The 21,239-nt window shown below is 38.8% G+C and overlaps 1 protein-coding gene across 1 annotated transcript; it reads right to left on the bottom strand.

Moving 5' to 3' along the window:
* Positions 1-1,706: 1,706 nt before the first annotated feature.
* Positions 1,707-3,512, bottom strand: MAGEE2 (MAGE family member E2). Its single transcript, XM_023202527.1, has one exon. The coding sequence runs from the start codon at positions 3,341-3,343 to the stop codon at positions 1,772-1,774; it is 1,572 nt and encodes a 523-aa protein (XP_023058295.1). The 5' UTR covers positions 3,344-3,512; the 3' UTR covers positions 1,707-1,771.
* Between the last annotated feature and the right edge of the window lie 17,727 nt (positions 3,513-21,239).

The raw sequence follows: 21,239 nt of genomic DNA, 5'->3' as shown, positions 1-21,239 counted from the left end.
AAGCCCTGCCCTTAGCATTCAGACTTTGGAATGCTACTGATGGGAAGATCACTGAGACTGGGCTGTATTGCCCTAGCAACCGCGGAGTGCGCCTGCGCAGTGGCATCCCTAAGTCGACAGCTCTAATTAGGCTTCTGCATCTCAGCCGGCCAGACTTTGGATACAAAAGGGCATATCTTCCTTCTCCCTGCCGCTCCTCCAGCGAAACGATCGTGTCATTCTCTTCCTGAAGCTGTTGAAAATGTGAAGAATGTCTTCTAACTCCCTCCCATCTGATAGGAGGTAGCAGATGGGAGTAGTCCCCGGTGATTAGATGGATGAAAAAGGCAGAAAGCTTGCCTGTGCAAGGAAATGAAGACATATAGATCCTACGCTACTGGTAGGCAGCAGCCCTCCCTCTGTAATTAGTGATTTTCCATATGACACTCATTCTTATACCAGGGCTCCCTCTCAGAAATTGTTACCTGCTGGCTCTCTAGGGAACGCTTATGGGGAGCTATGAGCCAGGTTAGAAGCTGTAAGGGGGATCAGAATGAAGAGAGCCTAAATACAAACACTCAACAGCTTGGGTGCTGAAATAAACTGCATTGGCAGAGGATCCCCTGCAGAGTTCCTCCAGGTATATTGTTCAGTCTGACTGAAGGTGCAAGGCCATTGTTGGCTCTCAAAAGTCACTCTGAGGATATGGGCCCTTGTTACCTCTGCCACAGACTTATTTCTCCTACTCCTCCTTTAAAGTCATTGTCTTTCTGAGCTATTTCAAATTCTTCATAGGTGCTTTACACACTGCCTCTGTCTTCACTAGCAGTCCTTCACTTCCTCTCCCCAACCTCAGATCTTACAATAGATGTCACTTAAGCACATCTTGTCCCCAGCCCTCCATACCACTTCATCCTCCCCACCACTATTCCTGACTAATTTCCCACTCATCCAGGCTTGACACCTCCGCACCTTCCCCAGACTTTCTTAGATGCCATCACCTTCCCACTATCCTTCCCAGCACTTAAAATCAGGAGTTATTCCTGTGGACTCTCATAGAACTCTGAGCTTATGCCTATTATGCAACTTTCCATAGCATAATATAATTGCTGGTTTACATCCATGAGCCTTCCCCTTTAAGCCCTGGAGCCCAGCTGGGTCTTCTTCACTCTTATATTCCCAGCACACAGCACTGTTCTCAGAGCATGGCAGATGCTTAATAAATGCTTATAGAATAAATGAATGCATAAGCATGGTGTCTAATTCATTATGCTTTTATTGCAAATACAGGTAAATGACAGTTATATGTGTATATATATGGAGAGAGTTGTATATATGTATATAACTACATATATAGTTATATATATTATATATATAGTTGTATATATGTATACAACAGTAGACACAAAGGGAGAGCAATCACAGATCAGTGGTTTTGTGTTTGTGTGTGTGTGTGTTATTGTTATTTAACTCCTGTACCAGACCATTTTACTGATTATTTCAAAGATGTAAATATTATCAATACATTTTACAGAGATATCTGAACTTTTATACTGAAACAAGACAGGGATGGCAAATGAAAAATTCCATTTATAAATATTGATCATTAACCTAATTCAAGGGTATATTAAAAGGAAGGAAATATTACTAGAATTGGAACACAGACAGCAAGCACAATGTGTACTTCCCACCCAAGCCCTCCCCGAATTCTAATTTAGAGCCCCAATGACAATTTTACCAAGGCATCTTTAACGGATGCCACTCAGCTGAAGTGATACATATTCCCTAGACTTCACATGGGGCCAAGGAAGAACATGGTAGTTGCCTCAGATTTGGCTCTGGCCTCCTCATCTTCCACAGCCTCCCTATATTGTTCTGGCCAGTCCTGTGGTCGCTTTCTGTAGAGCCTGGCCATGTACTCCAAGACTTTCATTTTGGTGGTTTCCTGGTGAGCTCGAGGACCCCATAGAAGCTCATATTCAACTGGGTTAGAGTAGGACAGTGGCCTGCATTCCAGATAGCGCTGTCTCATAAGCTTACAGGTGATAGCATGCTTTCTCCCTACATCCACACTAAATCTTCGAAGCAAGTTCCAGACATTGGCCTCTTTGACACGGTTGCCCATCAAGAATATCAAACCTAGGATTGGCATTACATATTCTTGAGTGGGTCTCTCCAGGCTCTCTAGCATCACTTGCTCTTCCTCTGATTCTGGTTGCTGGACAAGGAGGTAGATGTGCTCACTGGTATCAACCTCAATCAGAGACAACCCATAGAACATATCAAGAATTAGAGTAGCTCTATTGAGAATATTTGGGAACACATCCTCAAATTCTTTGCCAGTGTGAGCCAATAGCTCATCCTGATGTATAGGTAGCAACTCCTCAGAGACACTAATAGCCAACTGGACCAAATCATTTGCCTTATCATTCATAGTGTCCTCCGACCAGAACTCTAAGCCAGCAGTCAGGCTTCTTTCTTTGGTTTTGTCAGCTTCCAGGGCCTTGTTATATTCTTCTGGCCAGCTCTGGGGTTCTTCATCATGGGCATCTGACACAAACTTCAGGGCTTCCATCTTTGTGATTTCCCTATGGGCTCTAGAGCCCCACAAGAACTCAAATTCGAGGGGATTAGTGCCATACACTGGCCAGTACTCCAAGAATCGCATGTGCACAAAGTCAGTGGTGAGGAGGTTCCTTGTGTTCCCAAAGAGGTTGTTGATCCTTTGAGGCTTATCCCACATATCAACTTTTAGCAGCAGGTCCCAAATGGATGCCTCCCTTGCTCGGTTCCCATTCAAGAGGATGTGGCCTAGGACTAGGGCCAGGAGACTTGCTTTTGGCATGTCCAGGGACTCCGCTATCCTATCGGTGATCTGGGAACCCCGTTTGCTGACTAAATTGTATGTGTCAGCCTGTGGATCAATAACTCTCAGGTTCAACCCAAAGACCCGGTCCAGGTGAGCTGAGGCTCGTCTGAGGATCTCAGGGAACTGATCTGAGTACTCTCTGAGAAACTCCAGCATCTCGGACTGCTGAATAGACCCCTCCTTCTGGCTTTTCATTCTCATGAAATTCACCAAAGCAATCGACCTGTCTTCTAGAGGGTCGTGGACCCTGAGCGCCCCCAAACGTCTGGACTGCTCGTCTATCAGGACTTCCAGGTCATTCGCGTCCTGAACGGCCTGGGAAGTGTTGACACACTGAGGGTTGATTGGTGCCTGAGGGCACTGGGGGGCATCAACGACTAGCATGGGGGTGGGGGGCCCGGAGGCGTTGGTAGATTGTATTTCACCTCTGCCGTCGCTGTAATCTGCAGTGATCTCTGCGTTACAGCGGCGTGCATTCTGGCTTACCAGAGACATGGTTCCAGGAGACAGGAGCGGCAACGGTGAGATCAGCGATAAGTCGGAGAGAGGACCGTAGCAGTGTTGGTGCCTCGGCACAAAGCTGAAGCCCGAGACCCTGGAGCTGGAAGGATCAAAAGTGAGATCTGGTGTGAAGAGCGATCTTTCTACACAAGCGCTGGCCAGCAACTACTGCAAGCCTCAGAGCGTTAGTTTGCCACAACCTACGCAGGCGCAGTCAGGCTTTGCATCGTAGTGGCCACGCCCCATTCCCTGTCTTCCTTGCCTCTCATTCCCTCCCCCTCACCTCTGAAGGGCAGGCTAGGCTGGTTGAAATGGTTGCTGCTGAACTTGAACTTGTTAGGGAAGAGAATTCAAGAAAGGGAGTAACAGATATAGCAAAAGGGTCAAGGGATGAGGAGCGTTCAGTGATGCTCCCTCCACTTGAAGTTTTTCTGTGGGGCATAAAGCACCACGCTATCAGGTGGTAGGGGATTCAAAGAGGAGAAGGAGGAGCAGAAGGTGGAGGAAGGGAGGAGGAGGAGGAGGACGCTGACGATGAGAATTATTTTACAGACTCGTTAAAGCATCCATTCACTCAACAGATATTTACTGACCACATGCCACATGCCAGGCACAGTGCTGTACATCAGAGTACAAACATAGTGATTTTTCCCTTTTTGTATGGTGCTTACATTCTGAGGTAGGTTCAAACAATGGTAATAATAATGAGAGATAACACTTATGGAGCACTGACTATGTGCAGGCACTGTTTCTGGTGCTTTCACTTTCCTCATACTAATTCATATAATGCTAGCTATTAGGTCCTACTCTTAATGATCCTTATTTTACAGATGAGGAAACTGGTTCATGGAGGTCAATGTACCTGTCCAAAGTCAAGCAGCAATAAAAGAAAGAGACCACTCAGGTCTGTCAGTCTCAAGCATATTACTTTCTCTCACACCATCTGATCTTTAACCTTATTTATTAAACATGACTCATAAAATAGATGCTCTGATGGAGGGTCAATTAACATGTGATACAAACGCAGAAGTAAGTAATGAATTACAGCTTAGTCTGGGGTATGTTAAATTGTGGACAGTTTCCAATAAATCCTCAAGAAGAAGTTGAACTCTAAGTGATGAATACACAGGAAGGGTTTTAGTAGTATTCTAACCTGAAGTAACAGCAACAGGAAAGGCCTAGAGGAGTGTAGTTACAAGTTTGTGTAACAGCCACTCTCCAGGGTGACTAGAGCCAGAGTGCACTAGAATGGGTGGGAGATGAGGATGAAAGTTGCTAGACAGTAAGGACTGTATTTTCTATTCTTCACTTAGTATGTCAAAGTTTGTTGTGGCCCCACAGGGCAGGAATGGTCGCATCAGAATAGAAGCTATTTATTCAGAGGGTTTATGTATGTGCATGCATGCCAGCACACATGTGTATTTGGGGAGGCATAATCCAAACACTTTAGCCAGGAAGAGGTGAGTCAGCTGCTTTATTTTCTGAGAGCTCTACTAAAATAGTTGGGCTAAAACCTAGCTGTAATCCTAGACTTCAGTCACCAAGTTGAAGACTATGATGGTTGCATTTTTCAGTGGGGCATTGGAAAGAGAAAAGATTTGTATAGGGTTGCTATCTGCAGTTACAATTGAAATTCTTCCTTAAATTCTTGATGGTAATGAATACTGTTACATTCCACGGAACATTACATTCAGTAATCTTATGCCCTGGAATTCTTTCAGAGGCCACTGTCTTCACATGTGGGGGTTACTCACCTCTGAAATTGTCTACATCCCAGATGCTTTCTTCAGTACTGAAGTAGGTAGCTCAGGGCCACGAATTTAGTCAAATTAGGCTAAAGAGATCAATGTTTTTACAAATGAATGTACATGTTCTCATTGTTTAACTCACACTTATGAATGAGATCATGCAGCGTTTGGTTTTCTGCCCCTGTGTTAGTTTGCTGAAGATGATGGCTTTCAGCTTCATCCACGTCCCTGCAAAGGACATGATCTCATTCCTTTTTATGGCTGTGTAGTATTTTATGGTGTATACATACCACATTATCTTTATCCAGTCTATCATTGATGGGCATTTGGGTTGGTTCCATGACTTTGTTACTCTAAATAGTGCTGCAGTAAACATACATGTGCATATGTATTTATAGTAGAAAGATTTATATTCCTTTCGGTATATACCCAGTAATGGGACTGCTGGATCAAATGGTATTTCTGTTTGTAGATCCTTAAGAAATCACCAAATTGTCTTCCACAATGGTTGAACTAAATTACATTCCCACCAACAGTGTAAAAGTGTTCCTATTTCTCCACAGCCTCGCCAGCATCTATTGTTTCTTGAGTTTTTAATAATCATCATTTTGAGTGACGAGAGATGGTATCTCCTTGTGGTATTGACTTATTGACTTGCATTTTTTTAATGATCAGTGATGTTGAGCTTTTTTTATATATGTTTTGGTCACATAAATGTCTTCTTTTGAGAAGTGTCTGTTCATATTGATTTTGTCCACATAAATATCTTCTTTTGAGAAGTGTCTGTTCATATCCTTTGCCCACTTTTTGATGGGGTTGCTTGTTTTTTTCTTGTAATTTTGTTTAAGTTCCTTGTAAATTCTGGATATTAGATGTTTGTCAGATGGGTAGATTGCAAAAATTTTCTCCCATTCTGTAGGTTGCCTGTTTACTCTGATGATAGTTGCTTTTCCTGTGCAGAGTCCTGTGCAGTTCAATTCGATCCCATTTGTCAATTTTGGCTTTTGTTGCAATTGCTTTTGGCAATTTTGTCATGAAGTCTTTGCCCATGCCTGTGTCCTGAATGGTATTGTCTAGGTTTTTTCTAGGGTTTTTGTGGTTTTGGGTTTTACATTTAAGTCTTTAATCCATCTTCAGTTAATTTTTGTATAAGGTGTAAGGAAGGGGTTCAGTTTCAGTTTTCTGCATATGTCTAGCCAGTTATCCCAGCACCATTTATTGAATAGGAGATAATTTCCCCATTGCTTGTTCTTTTATTTTTCATCTTTGTCAAAGATTAGATGGTTGTAGATGTATGGTGTTACATATGTGGTCTCTGTTCTGTTCCATTGGTCTGTATGTCTGTTTTGGTACTTGTACCATGCTATTTTTGTTACCATAGCCTTGTAGTATAGTTTGAAGTTCGGCAGCGTGATGCCTCTAGCTTTGTTGGTTTTGCTTAGTGTTGTCTTGGCTGTATGGGGTCTTCTTTGATTTCATATAAAATTTAAAGTAGTTTTTTTCTAATTCTGTGAAGTATGTCAATGGTAGTTTGATGGTAATAGCACTGAATCTATAAATTGCTTTAGGCAGTATGGCCATTTTCATGATATTGATTCTTTCTATCCATGACAATAGGATGTTTTTCCATTTGTTTATGTCCTGTCTTATTTCCTTGAGCAATGGTTTGTAGTTCTCCCTAAAGAGGTCCTTCACATTCCTTGTTAGTGGTATTTCTAGGTATTTTATTCTCTTTATAGCGATTGTGATTGGGCATTTATTTATGATTTGGCTCTTTGCTTGTCTATTGTTGGTGTAAAGGAATGCTTGTGATTTTTGCACATTGATTTTGTATGCTGAGACTTTGCTGAAATTCCTTATCAGCTTAAGGAATTTTTGAGCTGAGACAGTGGAGTTTTCTAAATATAGAATCATGTCATCTGCAAACAGAGACAATTTTACTTCTTATTTAAATACACTTTATTTCTTTCTCTTGCCTGCTCCCTGCTCTCTGGCCAGAACTTCCAATACTATCTTGTATAGGATTAGTGAGAGAGAGCATCCTTGTCCTCTATTGGATTTGAAAGGAAATGCTTCCAGCTTTTGCCCGTTCGATATGATATTGCTGTAGGTTTGTCATAAACAGTTCTTATTATTTTGAGATATGTTCCATCAAAATCTAGTTTATTAAGTTTTTAACATGAAGGATGTTGGATTTTATCAAAGGCCTTCTCTGCATCTATTGAGATAATCATGTGATTTTTGTCTTTGGTTCTGTTCCTGTGATGACTTATGTTCACTGATTTGCATATGTTGAACCAGCCATCCATCCCAGGGATGAAGCCGACTTGATCATGGTGGATAAGTTTTTTATCTGCTGCTGGATTCAGTTTGCCAGTATTTTTTTGAAGATTTTCACATCAGTGGTTTTTAGGAATATTGGCCTGAAGTTTTTTGTTGTTTTTATGTCTCTGCATGGTTTTTGGTATCAGGATAATGCTAGCTTTATAAATTGAGTCAAGGAGAAGTCTCTCCTTTTCAATTGTTTGGAATAGTTTCAGAAAGAATGGCACCAGCTCCTCTTTGTACCTTTGGTAAAATAAGGCTGTGAGTCTGTCTTGCCTTGGGCTTTTTTTAGGTGGTAGGCTATTAATTACTGCCTCAATTTTAGAAGTTGTTATTGGTCTATTCAGGGATTTGACTTCTTTCTGGTTTAGTGTTGGGAGAGTGTCTGTGTCTAGGAATTTATCCATTTCTTCTAGATTTTCTAGTTTATTTGTGTAGAGTTGTTTATAGTATTCTCTGATAGTAGTTTGTATTTCTGTGGGATCAGTGGTGATATCCCTTTCACTATTTTTTATTGTGTCTACTTGATTCTTCTATTTTTTCTTCTTTATTAGTCTAGCTGTCAATCTATCTATTTTGTTATTTTTTTTTTCAAAAAAACCAGCTCCTGGATTCATTGATTTTTCAGAGGGTTTTTCATGTCTCTATCTCCTTTAATTCTGTTTCAAACTTAGTTATTTCTTGTCTTCTGCTAGCTTTTGGATTAGTTTGCTCTTGCATCTCTAGCTCTTTTAATTGTGATGTTAGGGTGTTGATTTGAGACTTTCTAGATTTCTGATGTGGGTATTTAGTGCTATAAATTTCCCTCTTAACACTGCTTTAACTGTGTCCCACAGATTCTGTTAACATTGTCTCTTGGTTCTCACTGGTTTCGAAGAACTTTCTTATTTCTGCCTCAATTTCATTATTTACCCAGGAGTTATTCAGGAGCAGGTTTTTCAATTTCCATGTAATTGTGTGGTTTTGCATGAGTTTTTAAATCCTGAGTTCTAATTTGATTGCGTTGTGATCTGAGAGACTGTTTGTTATTATTTCAGTTTTTTTTTTTTTTTGCATTTGCTGATTAGTGTTTGACTTCCGACTATGTGGTTGATTTTAGAATTAGTGCCATGTGGCACTGAGAAGAATGTATAATGTGTTGATTTGGGGTGGCAAGTTCTGTAGATATCTATTAGGTCCACTTGATCCAAAGCTGAGTTCACGTTTTCAGTATCCTTGTTAATCTTCTGTCTCATTGATCTGTCTAATATTGACAGTGGGGTATTAAAGTCTCCTTCTATTATTGTTCAGAGTCTACATCTCTTTGTGGGTCTCTAAGAACTTGTTTTATGAATCTGGGTGCTCCTGTATTGGGTGCATATACATTTAGAATAGTGAGCTCTTCTTGTTGAATTGTTCCCTTTACCATTATGTAATGCCCTTTTTTGTCTTTTTTTAATCTTTTTATCTTTGTTGGTTAAAGTCTGTTTTGTCAGAGACTAGGATTGCAACCCCCGCTTTTTCTTCTTTTTGCTTTCCAGATGCTTGGTAAATATTCCTCCATCCATTTATTTTCAACCTATGTATGTCTTTGCATGTGAGATGGGTCTCCTGAATACAGCACACTGATGGGTCTTGACTCTTTATCCAGTTTTCCAGTCTGTCTTTTAAATGGGGCATTTAGCACATTGACCTTTATGGTTATTATTATTATGTGTGAATTTGATTCTGTTTTCATTATGCTATCTGGTTATTTTGTACATTAGTTGATGCAGTTTCTTCATAGTGTAATTGGTCTTTATTTTTTGGTGTAGTTTTTCAGTGGTTGGTGCCTTTTTTCTTTCCATATTTATTGCTTTATTCAGGAGCTCTTTCAAGGCAGGTCTGTTGGTAACAAAGTCCCTCAGCTTTTGCTTATCTATAAAACGTTGTATTTCTCCTTTGCTTATGAAGCTTAGTTTGGCTGGATATGAAATACTGGGTTCAAAATTATTTTCTTTAAGAATGTTTAATATTGGCCCTCAATCTCTTCTATCTTTTAGAGTTTCTGCTGAGAGGTGAGCTGTTAGTCTGATGGGCTTCTTTTTGTAGATGATCTGGTCTTTCTCTCTGGCTGTCCTTAATATTTTTTTCTTTATTTCACCTTTGGAGAATCTCATGATTTTGTGTCTTAGGGTTTATCTTCTCGTGGATTATCTTAGTGGTGTTCTCTGTATTTCCTGAATGTGCATGTTGGCCTGTCTTGCTAGGCTGGGGAAATTCTCCTGGATAATATTCTGAAGTGTGTTTTCCAGCTTGTTTACATTGTCCCTGTCTCCTTTAGGTACTCCACTCAATCATATGTTCAGTCTTTTTATGAAGTCCCATATTTCTTGGAAGCTTTGTTCATTCCTTTTTATTCTTTTATTCCCTAATCTTGTCTGCATGTCTTATTTCAGGAAGGTGGGCTTCAAACTCTGATATTGTTTCTTCTGCTTGGTTTCTTTGGCAGTTGTTACCTGTGTATGCTTCACAAAGTTCTCATACTATGATTTTCAGCTCCATCAGATCATTTATGTTTCTCTCTAAACTGGTTATTCTAGTTATCAGCTACTCTAACCTTTTATCAAGGTTCTTAGCTTCTTTGCATTGGACTAGAACATACTCCATTACTCAGTGGAGTTTTTTATTACCCATGTTCTGAAGACTACTTCTGTCAATTCATCCATTTTATCCTCCATCCAGTTCTGTGCCCTTGCTGGAGTGACACTGCAATCATTTGAAGAATGAGAGGCAGTCTGTTTTTTGTGTGTTTTCAGTGTTTTTTTTTCACTGATTCTCTCTCATCTTCATTAGTTTGACTACTTTTGATCTGTGAGGCTGCTGACCCTTGGGCGAGGTTTTTGTGGGGACCTCTTGTTGTTGATGCTGTTGTTGTTGCTTTCTGTTTGTTTGTTTTTCTTTCAGTTGTCAGGTTCCTCTTCTGTGGGGCTGCTGTTGGTCGCTGAGGGTTCACTTCAGGGCCTATTCACCTGGTTTGCTCTTGCACCTGGAGATGTCACTAAAGGAGTGTGGAGAACAACAAAGTTGGGTACCTGCCCCTTCTTCTGGGATCTCTGTCCTCGAGGGGCACCAACCTGATGCCAGTAGGATTGCTTCTGTCTGACAACCCCTGTTGGGGGTCTCACCTTTCTGGGTGGCAGAGGGAACAGTACCCATTTAACAAAGCACTTTGACTGTTTCTTAATAGGGTTTATACCTCACTAAGGGGAAACCCACTCATCTGGGCTGCCCAGTTTCCTCAGAACTACTAGGAGGAAAGGCCAAGTCTGCTGGTTTGCAGAGACCACGACCACTCCTCCCCCTATGTGCTTAGGTTCAGGGAGATATGGGTTCTGTCTCTGAGCCTCTGGCTGGAGTTGTTTCTAGTCAGCTATCTTAGCCCTGCCCCCACGGTGAACTCATTTTTGACAAAGGTGCCAAAAACATACATTGGGGAAAGAATAGTCTTTTCAATAAATGGTGCTGGGAAAACTGGATATCCATATCCAGAAGAATAAAACTAGACCTGTGTCTCTAACCATATACAAAAATCACACCAAAATCAATTAAAGACTAAAATCTAAGACCACCAGCTGTAAAATTCTTAAAGTAAACATTGGAGAAATTCTCCAGTATACTGGACTGGACAAGAAATCCTGAGTAATATGCACAAGCACAAGCAAACACAGCCAAAACAGAAAAATTGAATCACATCAAGTCAAAGAGCTGCATAATAAAGGAAATAATAAACAAAGTCAAGAAACAATTCACACAATCTGAGTATGTTTTCAAACTACCCATCTAATATAGGATTAATAACCAGAACGTATGAAAAGCTGAGACAACTCAATTGGAAAAATATCTAATATTCCAATTATGAAATTGGCAAAATATCTGAATAGACATTTCTTGAAATAGGACATGCAAATGTCTAACATGTATGTGAAAATGTGCTCAATATCACTGATAATCAGAAAAATGAAAATGAAAATTTCAGTGAGATATTATCTCATCCCAACTGAAATGGCTCTTATCCAAAAGACAGGAAAACAAATGCTGGTTGTAACATTTAGAAAAAAAAAACACTCTCATACACTGGTGCTGGGCATGTGGATTAGTATAAGCACTATGGAGAACAGTTTAGAAGTTCCTCAAAAAAAATAAAAATGGAGGTAACATGAAATCCAGCAATCCCACCCCAAGATATATACCAAAAAGAAAGAAAATTAGTGTATGAAAAGATATCTGTACTCTCATGTTTACTGAAGCACTGTTTACAATGGCCAAGATTTGGAAACAATCTAAGTGCCCATCAACAGAAGAATGGACAAAGAAAATGTGGTACACCACCATCTGATCTTTGACAAAGCTGACAAAAACAAGCGAGGGTGAATGGACTCCGCATTCAATAAATTGTGCTGGGATAACTGACTAACCATATGCAGAAGATTGAAAGTGGACCCCTTCCTACACTATGTACAAAATTCAGCTCAAAATGGATTAAACACTTAACTGTAGAACCCAAAACTATAAAAACTCTGAAAGAAAACCTAGGCAATAGCATTCGAGACATAGAAACTGACAAACATTTTATGATGATGATGCCCAAAGCAAATGCAATAAAAGCAAAAATTGACAAATGAGATCTAATTAAACTAAAGAGTTTCTGCACAGCAAAGGAAACTATCAACAGAGTAAACAGACAACCTAGAGAATGGAAAAAAGTATTTGCGGACTAAGTATCCAACAAATGCATATAAAGCATCTATAAGGAACTTAAATTTACAAGAAAAAAAAAACAAGCAACGCCATTAAAAAGTGGGCAATGGATATAAACAGACACTTTTCAAAAGAAGACATACATTCAGCCAACAAGCATATGAAAAAAAATCTTAATATCACTGATCATTAGAGAAATGCAAATCAAAACAACAATGATATACTATCTCACACCAGTCAGAATGGCTATCAGTTAAAAAGTCAAAAACTAACAGATGCTGCCAAAGCTGCAGAAAAAAAGAAATTCTTATGCACTGTTGATGGGACTGTAAATTAGTTCAACCATTGTGGAAAGCAATGTGGCGATTTTTACAGAGCTCAAAATAGAAGTATCATTTGATCCACCAATCTCATTATTGGGTATATACCTAAAGGGATATAAATAATTCTATCAAAAAGCCACACACACTGGTATGTTCATTGTAGCACTATTCACAATAGCAAAGATATGGACTCAACCTAAATCCTCATCAGTGGTATAGTGGTATAGTGGTATACTGGATAAATAAAATGTGGTACATATACACCATGGAATACTATGCAGCCATTAAAAAAAGTGTAACCAAGAATTAAGTGTCCAATTCAACAATAAGAAGTAACTTTCCTAGATGCATACACAACAAATGTTGGAACAACCTCATTTGTAAAACAAGTATTTCTAGACCTATGAAAGACTTACACAGTCATACAATAATAGTGAGGTATTTCACGCCAATGACTGTGTTGGGCAGATCATCAAGATAGAAAATTAACAAAGAAATTCTGGACTTCATTTTGAACCTTCACCAATTGGACCTAATATATATCTACAGAATACTCCACCCAACAACCACAGAATATGCATTTCTCTCTTCTGCATAGAAAACATACTCTAAGATCGAGCACATGCTCAGTAATAAACCAAGTCTCCATAAAGTGAAAAGAAAAATAGAATTATCCCAATTATACTCTCAGACAACAATGGAATAAAAGAGAAGTCAGTACCGAGATCTCTCAAAAATCACACAATTACATGAAAGTTGAACAACTTACTCCTGAATGACTTCTGGTTAAGCAATGAAATTAAAGTAGGAATCAAAAAAAACTTATAAATAAATAAAAACAGATACATAAAATACAAAAATCTCTGGAATGTAGCAAAAGCAATGTGGTGGGATTTTGTTTGTTTGTTTGTTTTTGATTTATGCTTGTTTGGTGATGTTTTTGAGAAAAGTTCTCACACTGTCACACAGGCTGGAGAGCAGTGGCATGACCACAGCTCACTGCAGACTCAAAGTCCTAGGCTAAAGTGATCATTCTACCTCAGCCTTCTTAATAGCTAGGACTACAGGCATTTACCATTACGCCTGGCTAATTTATAAAAATGTTTTTTAGAGATAGGATCCTACTATGTTTCCCACGATGGTCTCAAACTCTTGAACCTCATTACTGGGTATATATCCAAGGGAATGTAGATCATTCTATTATAAAAACACATGCATGCATATGTTAATTGCAACACTATTCACAATAGCAAAGTCATGGAATCCACCTAAATGCCCATCAGTGATAAGCAGCATGAAGAAAATGTGGTACATATACACCATGGAACACTATACAGCCATAAAAAGAACAAGATTTTGTTCTTTGCAGGAACATGGATAGAGTTGAAGGGTATTATTCTTAGCAAATTAATGCAGGAACAGTAAAGTAAATACCACATGTTCTCACTTATACGTGGGAGCTAAATATTGAGAACACATGGACACATAGAGGGGAACAACACACACCAGGGCTGATCAGAGGATGGAGGGTGGGAGGAGGGAGAGGATCAGGAAAAATAACTGATGTGTACTCGGCTTAATACCTGTGTGATGAAATAATCTGTACAACGAACCCCCATAACAGAAGTTTACCTATATAATAAACCTGCACATGTACTCCTGAAGTTAAAATAAAAGTTATTAAAAAAAAAAAAAACACTCCTGGACTCAAGCAATTCTACACTCCTTTGGCTTGCCAAGGTCCTTGGATTACAAGTGTATACCACTGCACCCAGTCAAAAGCAAAGTTAACAGGAAAGTTTAACACTAAATGCCTAAGAAGTTAGAAATATCTCAAATGAACAATCTAATGTTGCACTTAAAAGAACTAGAAAAACATGAATAAACTGACCCCAAAGCTAACAGAAGAAAAAAAGACCCAATATTAGAGCAGACCTGAATAAAACTGAGGTCCAAAAATCCATTAAAAAAACCCATAAGTTAGTTTTTTGAAAGGGTAGAAAAGATTAATAAGCTACTAACTGGATTGGCAAAAGCAAAAGAAGATTCAAATAAGCACAAAGTGATCAAGAAGTGGTGTGGCTGCATTTAACAACTTATGATCAAATACTGGAGCAAAGGTAAGGCTCAAAGGTGGAATTTACAATGGAAAAGAATGCTAAGCATAAATTCTTATAAAATTAACAGGCTAGCTATGTGTTAGAGAAGGTAAGAGTGTTTTCAGCAGAGGAATACAAAGGTGTTGCAGACAAATCCCTTGTTAGAGAGACTAGCATGAATAAAGGGGAGCCAGGTTCTAAGAGTCAAGAAAGTGGAAAAAAAGAACCCTTAAACATTTTAGCAATCTTACAGGACACCCCTCCCATGACAGGCCCACAGGACTAGGACAGAATGGTTTTTGGGCGAGTCCTAAGCACCTCTGCCCATCACAGGATGCTGCTTCCTGCATCCTAGAAGCTCCAGATCCAGCCTCATCCCAAATTGCTTCAGATACTTCTTGGGCTGCCTCTTCAGAGAGCATTTACAGTAAGCCTGCACACGGTAAGTGTGTAGGTGCACAAAATACAGGAGTGGTGGAGGCTTGGCAGCTTCCATGTAGATTTCAGAGAATGTATTGAAAAGTCTGTATGCCCCGGAAGAAACCTGCCACATGTCTGGGTATTGGGGCACTGCCTAGTAAAGACATAGGAACAGGTCTACCACAAGAACCTCAGAATTATAGTCACCTGTAGAGTACAATGTCAGCCTGGAAAATCCATGGGCATTAGACTCCAACTTATGAGAACAGCCATGTGGGCTCTACTCAGCAAAGCAGTGTGGTGGGCTGCCCAAGGCCTTGTGTGTCCACCCCTCACATGAGTGTGCTCGGGATGTGAGAGATGGAGTCAAAGGAGAGTATATGTGAGCTTTAAGGGTTAATGTCTGCCCTGCTAAGCTTCAAACTTGCCTAGGTCCAACACCCTTTTCCTTTGGCTGATTTCTTCCTTTTGGAATGAGAGTGTTCCCCAAATGCCTGTAGCATCACTGTATCTGGCAGGTGCATAAATTGTTTATGGTATTACAGGTGCACAGCTGTAAGGAACTTGCTTTGAGTCTCAAAGAAGACACTGGACTTCATGCTTTTTTGTGGGTGCTGGAACAAATTAAAACATTTAGGGACTATTGGGAATGGAGAATTGTATTTTGTGTGTGAAAATAACAAAAGATTTGGGGTCCAGGGGTAAAATTCTATTGTTTGAATATGGTTTGGCTGGGCCTGGCAAATTTCATATTGAAATTTGATCCTCAAGGTTAGAGGTAGAGCCTGATGGCAGGTGGTTGGGTCATGGGGGCAGATGCCTTATGAATGGTTTGCTGCAATTTTCACTGTGCTGAGTGAGTTCTCATTCTATTTGTTCCAAATAGAGCGTTCCCTCAAGAACTGGTTGTTCAAAAGAGCCTGGTACCTTCTGCATCTCTCTTGCCCCCTCTCTTACCATGTGATATATGCACACCCTAGCTCTGCTTTATCATTTGCCATGAGTGGAAGATGGTTGAAACTGTCGCCCAGGAGCAGATACTGTGCCATGCTTTTTCTTCTTTTTTTTTTTAAATTTTACTTTAAGTTCTGGGATACAAGTGTAGAATATGTAGATTTGTTACATAGGTATACGTGTGCCATGGTGGTTTGCTGCACCTATCAACCTGTCATCTAGGTTTTAAGCCCCACATACATTAGCTATTTGTCCTAAAGCTCTCCCTCCCCTAAACCCCAGCCTCCTGACTGATCTTGGTGTGTGTTTTTCCCCTCCCTGTATCCATGTGTTCTCATATTTCAGTTCCCACTTATGAGTAAGAACATGCAGTGTTTGGTTTTCTGTTCCTGTGTTAGCTTGCTGAGGATGATGACTTCCAGCTTCATACATGTCCCTGCAAAGGACATGATCTCATTCCTTTTTATGGCTGTGTAGTATTTCATGGTGTATATGTACCACATTTTCTTTATCCAGTCTATCATTGATGGGCCTTTGTGTTGGTTCCATGTCTTTGCAATTGTAAATAGTGCTGCAATAAACATGTGTGTGCATGTGTCTTTATAGTAGGATGATTTATAATCCTTTGGGTATATACCCAGTAATGGGATTGCTGGGTCAAATGATATTTCTGGTTGTAGATCCTTGAGGAATTGTCACACTGACTTCCACAATGCTTTAAATAATTTACATTCCAACCAACAGTGTGAAAGCGTTTCTATTTCTCCACAGCCTCTTCAGCATCTGCTTTTTCTTGACTTTTTAATAATCGCCATTCTGACTGGCATGATATTGTATCTCATTGTGGCTTTGACTTGCATTTTTCTAATTATCAGTGATGAGCTTTTTTCATGTTTGTTGGCTGTATAAATGTCTTCTTTTGAGAAGTGTCTGTTGATAGCCTTTGCCTACTTCTTGACAGGATTGTTTCTTTTTTTCTTGTAAATTTGTTTAAGTTATTTGTAGATTCTGGAGATTAGACCTTTGTCAAATGGGCAGATTGCAAAAATTTTCTCCCATTCTGTAGGTTGCTTGTTCACTCTGATGATAGTTTCTTTTGCTGTGCAGAAGCTCTTTAGTTTAATTGTATTTCATCTGTCAATTTTGGCTTTTGTTGCAATTTCTTCTGGCATTTTGTCAGGAACTTTTTTCCAATGCCTATGTCCTGAATGGTTTTGCCTAGGTTTTCTTCTAGGGTATTTATGGTTTTACATTTTACATTTAAGTCTTTAATCTATCTTGAGTTAACTTTTGTATAATGTGTAGGGCAGGGGTCCGGTTTCAGTTTTCTGCATATGGCCAGCCAGTTTTCCCAGCATCATTTGTTAAATAAGGAATTCTTTTTGCATTGCTAATTTTTGTCAAGTTTGTTGAAAATCAGATGTTTGTAGATGTGTGGTGATATTTCTGAGGTCTCTGTTCTATTCCATTGGTTTATATGTCTGCTTTGGTACCCATAACATGCTGTTTTGGTTACTGTAACTTTATGGTATAGTTTGAAGTTTGGTAGCATGATGCTTCCAGCTTTGTTTCATTTTTGGTTTTTTGCTTAGGATTGTCTTGGCTATATGGGCTTGTTTTTGTTCCCTATGAAATATAAAGGAGTTTTTTTTTTTTTTTAATTCTGTGAAGAATGTCAATGGTAGTTTGATGGGAATAGCATGGAATCTATAAATTACTTTGAGCAGTATGGTCATTTTAAAGATATTGATTCATTCTATCCATGAGGATGGAATGTTTTTCCATTTGTGTGTCCTTTCTTATTTCCTTGAGCAGTGGTTTGTAGTTCACCTTGAAGAAGTCCTTCACATCCTTTGTTAGATGTATTCCTAGATATTTCATCCTGTTTGTAGCAATTGTGAATGAGAGTTCATTTGTGATTTGGCTTTCTGCTTTTCGATTTTTGGTGTATAGGAATGCTTGTGATTTTTGCACATTGGTTTTGTGTGCTGAGACTTTGCTGAAGTTGTTTACCAGCTTATGGAGTTTTGAAGCTGGGCCAATGCAGTTTTCTAAATATACAATCATGTCACCTGCAAACAGAGACAATTTGACTTCCTCTTTTCCTATTTGGATACTTTTTATTTTTTGTTCCCTTGCCTGATTGCCCTGACCAGAACTTCCAATACTATGTTTAAAAAAAAAAAAAGAAAGTGGTGAGAGGGAATATCCTAGTCTTGTGCCGGTTTTCAAAGGGAATGTTTCCAGCTTTTGCCCATTCAGTATGATACTGGCTGTGAGTTTGTCATAAACAGTTCTTATCATTTTGAAATATGTTCTATCAATATCTAGTTTATTGAGAGTTTTTTTCATAAAGAGATGCTGAATTTTATAGAGGGGTCTTTTCTGCATCTACTTAAATAATCATGTGATTTTTTTCATTATTTCTGTTTATGTTATGGATTACTTTTATTGATTTGCATATTTTTAACCAGCCTTGTATTCCAAGAATGAAGCCACCTTGATTGTGGTGGATAAACTTTTTGATGTTCTGCTGGATTTGGTTTGCCAGTATTTTATTGAGGATTTCTGCATCAGTGTTCATCAGGGATATTGGCCTGATGTTTTCTTTTTTTCTTGTGTTTGTTCCAGGTTTTGGCATCAGCATGATGCTGACCTCATAAAATGAGTTAGTGAGGAGTCCCTCTTTTTCTATTTGAAAAATAGTTTCAGAAGAAACTATTTTTTGGAATAGTTTCAGAAGAAATGGTACCAGCTTCTTTTTGTACCCCTGGTAATATTCAATTGTGAATTTGTCTGGTCCTCAGCTTTTTTGGTTGGTAGGCTATTAATTACTGCCTCTATTTCAGAACTTGTTATTTGTCTATTCAAGGATTTGACTTCTTCCTGGTTTAGTCTTGGGTGGGTGTATATGTCCAGGAATACATCCGTTTCCTCTAGATTTTCTAGTTTATTTGAGTGTGTATTTATGGGGGATCAGTAGTGATATCCCCTTTATCATTTTTTATTGTGCCTATCTGATTCTTCTCTCCTTTCTTCTTTAATTACTCCAACTAGTAGTCTATCTAATTTTAATTTTTTAAAATAAAAATATCTTCTGGATTCATTAATTTTTTGGAGGGTTTTTCATGTCTCTCTCTCCTTTAGTTCTGCTCTGATCTAGTTATTTCTTGTCTTCTGCTAGCTTTTGGATTAGTTTGCTTTTGCCTCTCTAGCTCTTTTAATTGTGATATTAGGAGGTCGATTTGAGATCTTTCTAGTTTCCTGATGTAGGCATTTAGTGCTATACATTTCCCACTTAACAGTGATTTACCAGAGATTCTGATACATTGTCTCTTGTTTCTCATTGATTTCAAAGGACTTCTTGATTTTTGCCTTAATTTCATTATTTACCAAGGAGTCATTCAGGAGCAGGTGGTTCAATTTCCATGTAGTCATGTGGTTTTGAGTGAGTGTCTTAATGTTGAGTTCTTATTGCACTGTGGTCTGGGAGAGTCTTTGTTACGATTTCAGTTATTTTGCATTTGCTGAGGAGTGGTTTACTTCCAATTATGTGGTCAATTTTAGAATAAGTTCCATGTGGCACTGAGAAGAATGTATATTCTGTTGATTTGGAGTGGAGGGTTCTGTAGATGTCTATAAGGTCCACTTGATTCAGAACTGAGTTCAAGTACTGAATATCCTTGTTATTTTTCTGTCTCGTTGATCTGTCTAATATTGACAGTGGGATGTGAGTCTCCCAGTATTATTGTGGGGGAGTCTAAGTCTCTTTGTAGGTCTGTAAGAACTTGTTTTGTAAATCTGGGTGTTCCTGTATTGGGTGCATAAATATTTAGGATACTTAGCTGTTCTTATTGAATTGATCATTTTATCATTATGTAATGCCCTTCTTTGTCTTTTTTTTTTTTTTTTTTTGGCTTTTTTTTGGTTTAAATTTGTTTTTTTCTTGGGCTAGGTTTGCACCTTTTTTTTTTTTTTTTTTTTTTTTTTTTTTTTTGCTTTCCATTTGCTTGGTAAAATTTCCTCCATTTCTTTATTTTGAGCCTATGTGCGTCTTTGCATGTGAGATGGGTCTCCTGAATACAGCACACCCATGGGTCTTGACTCTTTGTCCAATTTGCCAGTCTTTTTTTTTTTTTTTAATTGGAGCTTTTAGTCCATTTACCTTTAAGATTAGTCTTGTTATATGTGAATTTGATCCTGTCATAATTTTTCTATCTGATTATTTTGCTTACTGGTTGATACAGTTTTTGCATAGTGTCATTGGTCTTTATATTTTGGTGTGTTTTTGCAGTGACTAGTACTGGTTGTTTCTTTTCATATTTAGTGCTTCTTTCAGGAGCTCTTACAAGGCAGGCCTGGTGGTGATGAAGTCTCTCATCCTTTGCTTGTCTGAAAAGAATTTTATTTCTCATTCACTTATGAAGCTTAGTTTGGCCAGATATGAAATACTGGATTTAAAATTCTTTTCTTTAAGACTGTTGAATATTGGTCTCCACTCTCTTCTGTGTTGTAGGGTTTCTGCTGAGAGTTATGCTGTTAGTCTGATGGACTTCCCTTTGTAGGTGACCTGACCTTTTTCTCTGGCTGCCCTGAACATTGTTTTCCTTATTTCAACCATAGAGAATCTGATGGTTATGTGTCTTGGGGTTGACCTTCTCATGGAGTATCTTAGTGGTGTTCTTTGTAGTTTCTGAATTTGAATATTGACCTGTTTTGCTAGGTTAGGGAGGTACTCCCGGAATATATCCTGAAGTCTGTTTTCCAACTTAGTTACATTCTCCTCATCTCTTTCAGGTAGTCCAATCAATCATAGGTTTCATCTTTCTTATGTAGCCTCATATTTCCCAGAGATTTTGTTCATTTCTTTTCATTTTTTTTCCTCTAATCTTTCCTGCCTGCCTTGTTTCAGCAAGATGGTCTTCGAGCTCTGATATTCTTCCTTCTGCTTGTTTGATTCAAATATTGATACTTTTGCATGTTTCACGAAGTTCTCATGCTGTGTTTTTCAGCTCCATCAGGTCATATATGTTCCTCTCTAAACTGGTTACTCTAGTTAGCAGCTTCTTTAGCCTTTTATTAAGGTTCTTAGCTTGTTTTCATTGGGTTACAACATGCTCATTTAGGTCAGCAGAGTTTTTTATTACTCACCTTCTAAATCCTACTTCTGTCAATTCATCCATCTCATCCTCCATCCAGTTCTACACCCTTGCTGGACAGGTGTTGCAATCATTTGGAAGAGAAGAGGCACTCTGGACTTTTGGGTTTTCAGCATTTTTTTTTTTTTCTGATTCTTTTTCAT

The sequence above is a fragment of the Piliocolobus tephrosceles genome, chromosome 12, assembly GCF_002776525.5.
Source record: "Piliocolobus tephrosceles isolate RC106 chromosome 12, ASM277652v3, whole genome shotgun sequence".
In the NCBI taxonomy this organism is placed as follows: Eukaryota; Metazoa; Chordata; class Mammalia; order Primates; family Cercopithecidae; genus Piliocolobus; species Piliocolobus tephrosceles.
The sequence above is the reverse complement of the archived record's forward strand: the minus strand, read 5'-3'. Positions and strand labels throughout refer to the sequence as shown.

Bases quoted from the DNA above. Each gene is read 5' to 3' on its own strand.
- MAGEE2 (XM_023202527.1), bottom strand. From the start codon at position 3,343: ATGTCTCTGGTAAGCCAGAATGCACGCCGCTGTAACGCAGAGATCACT.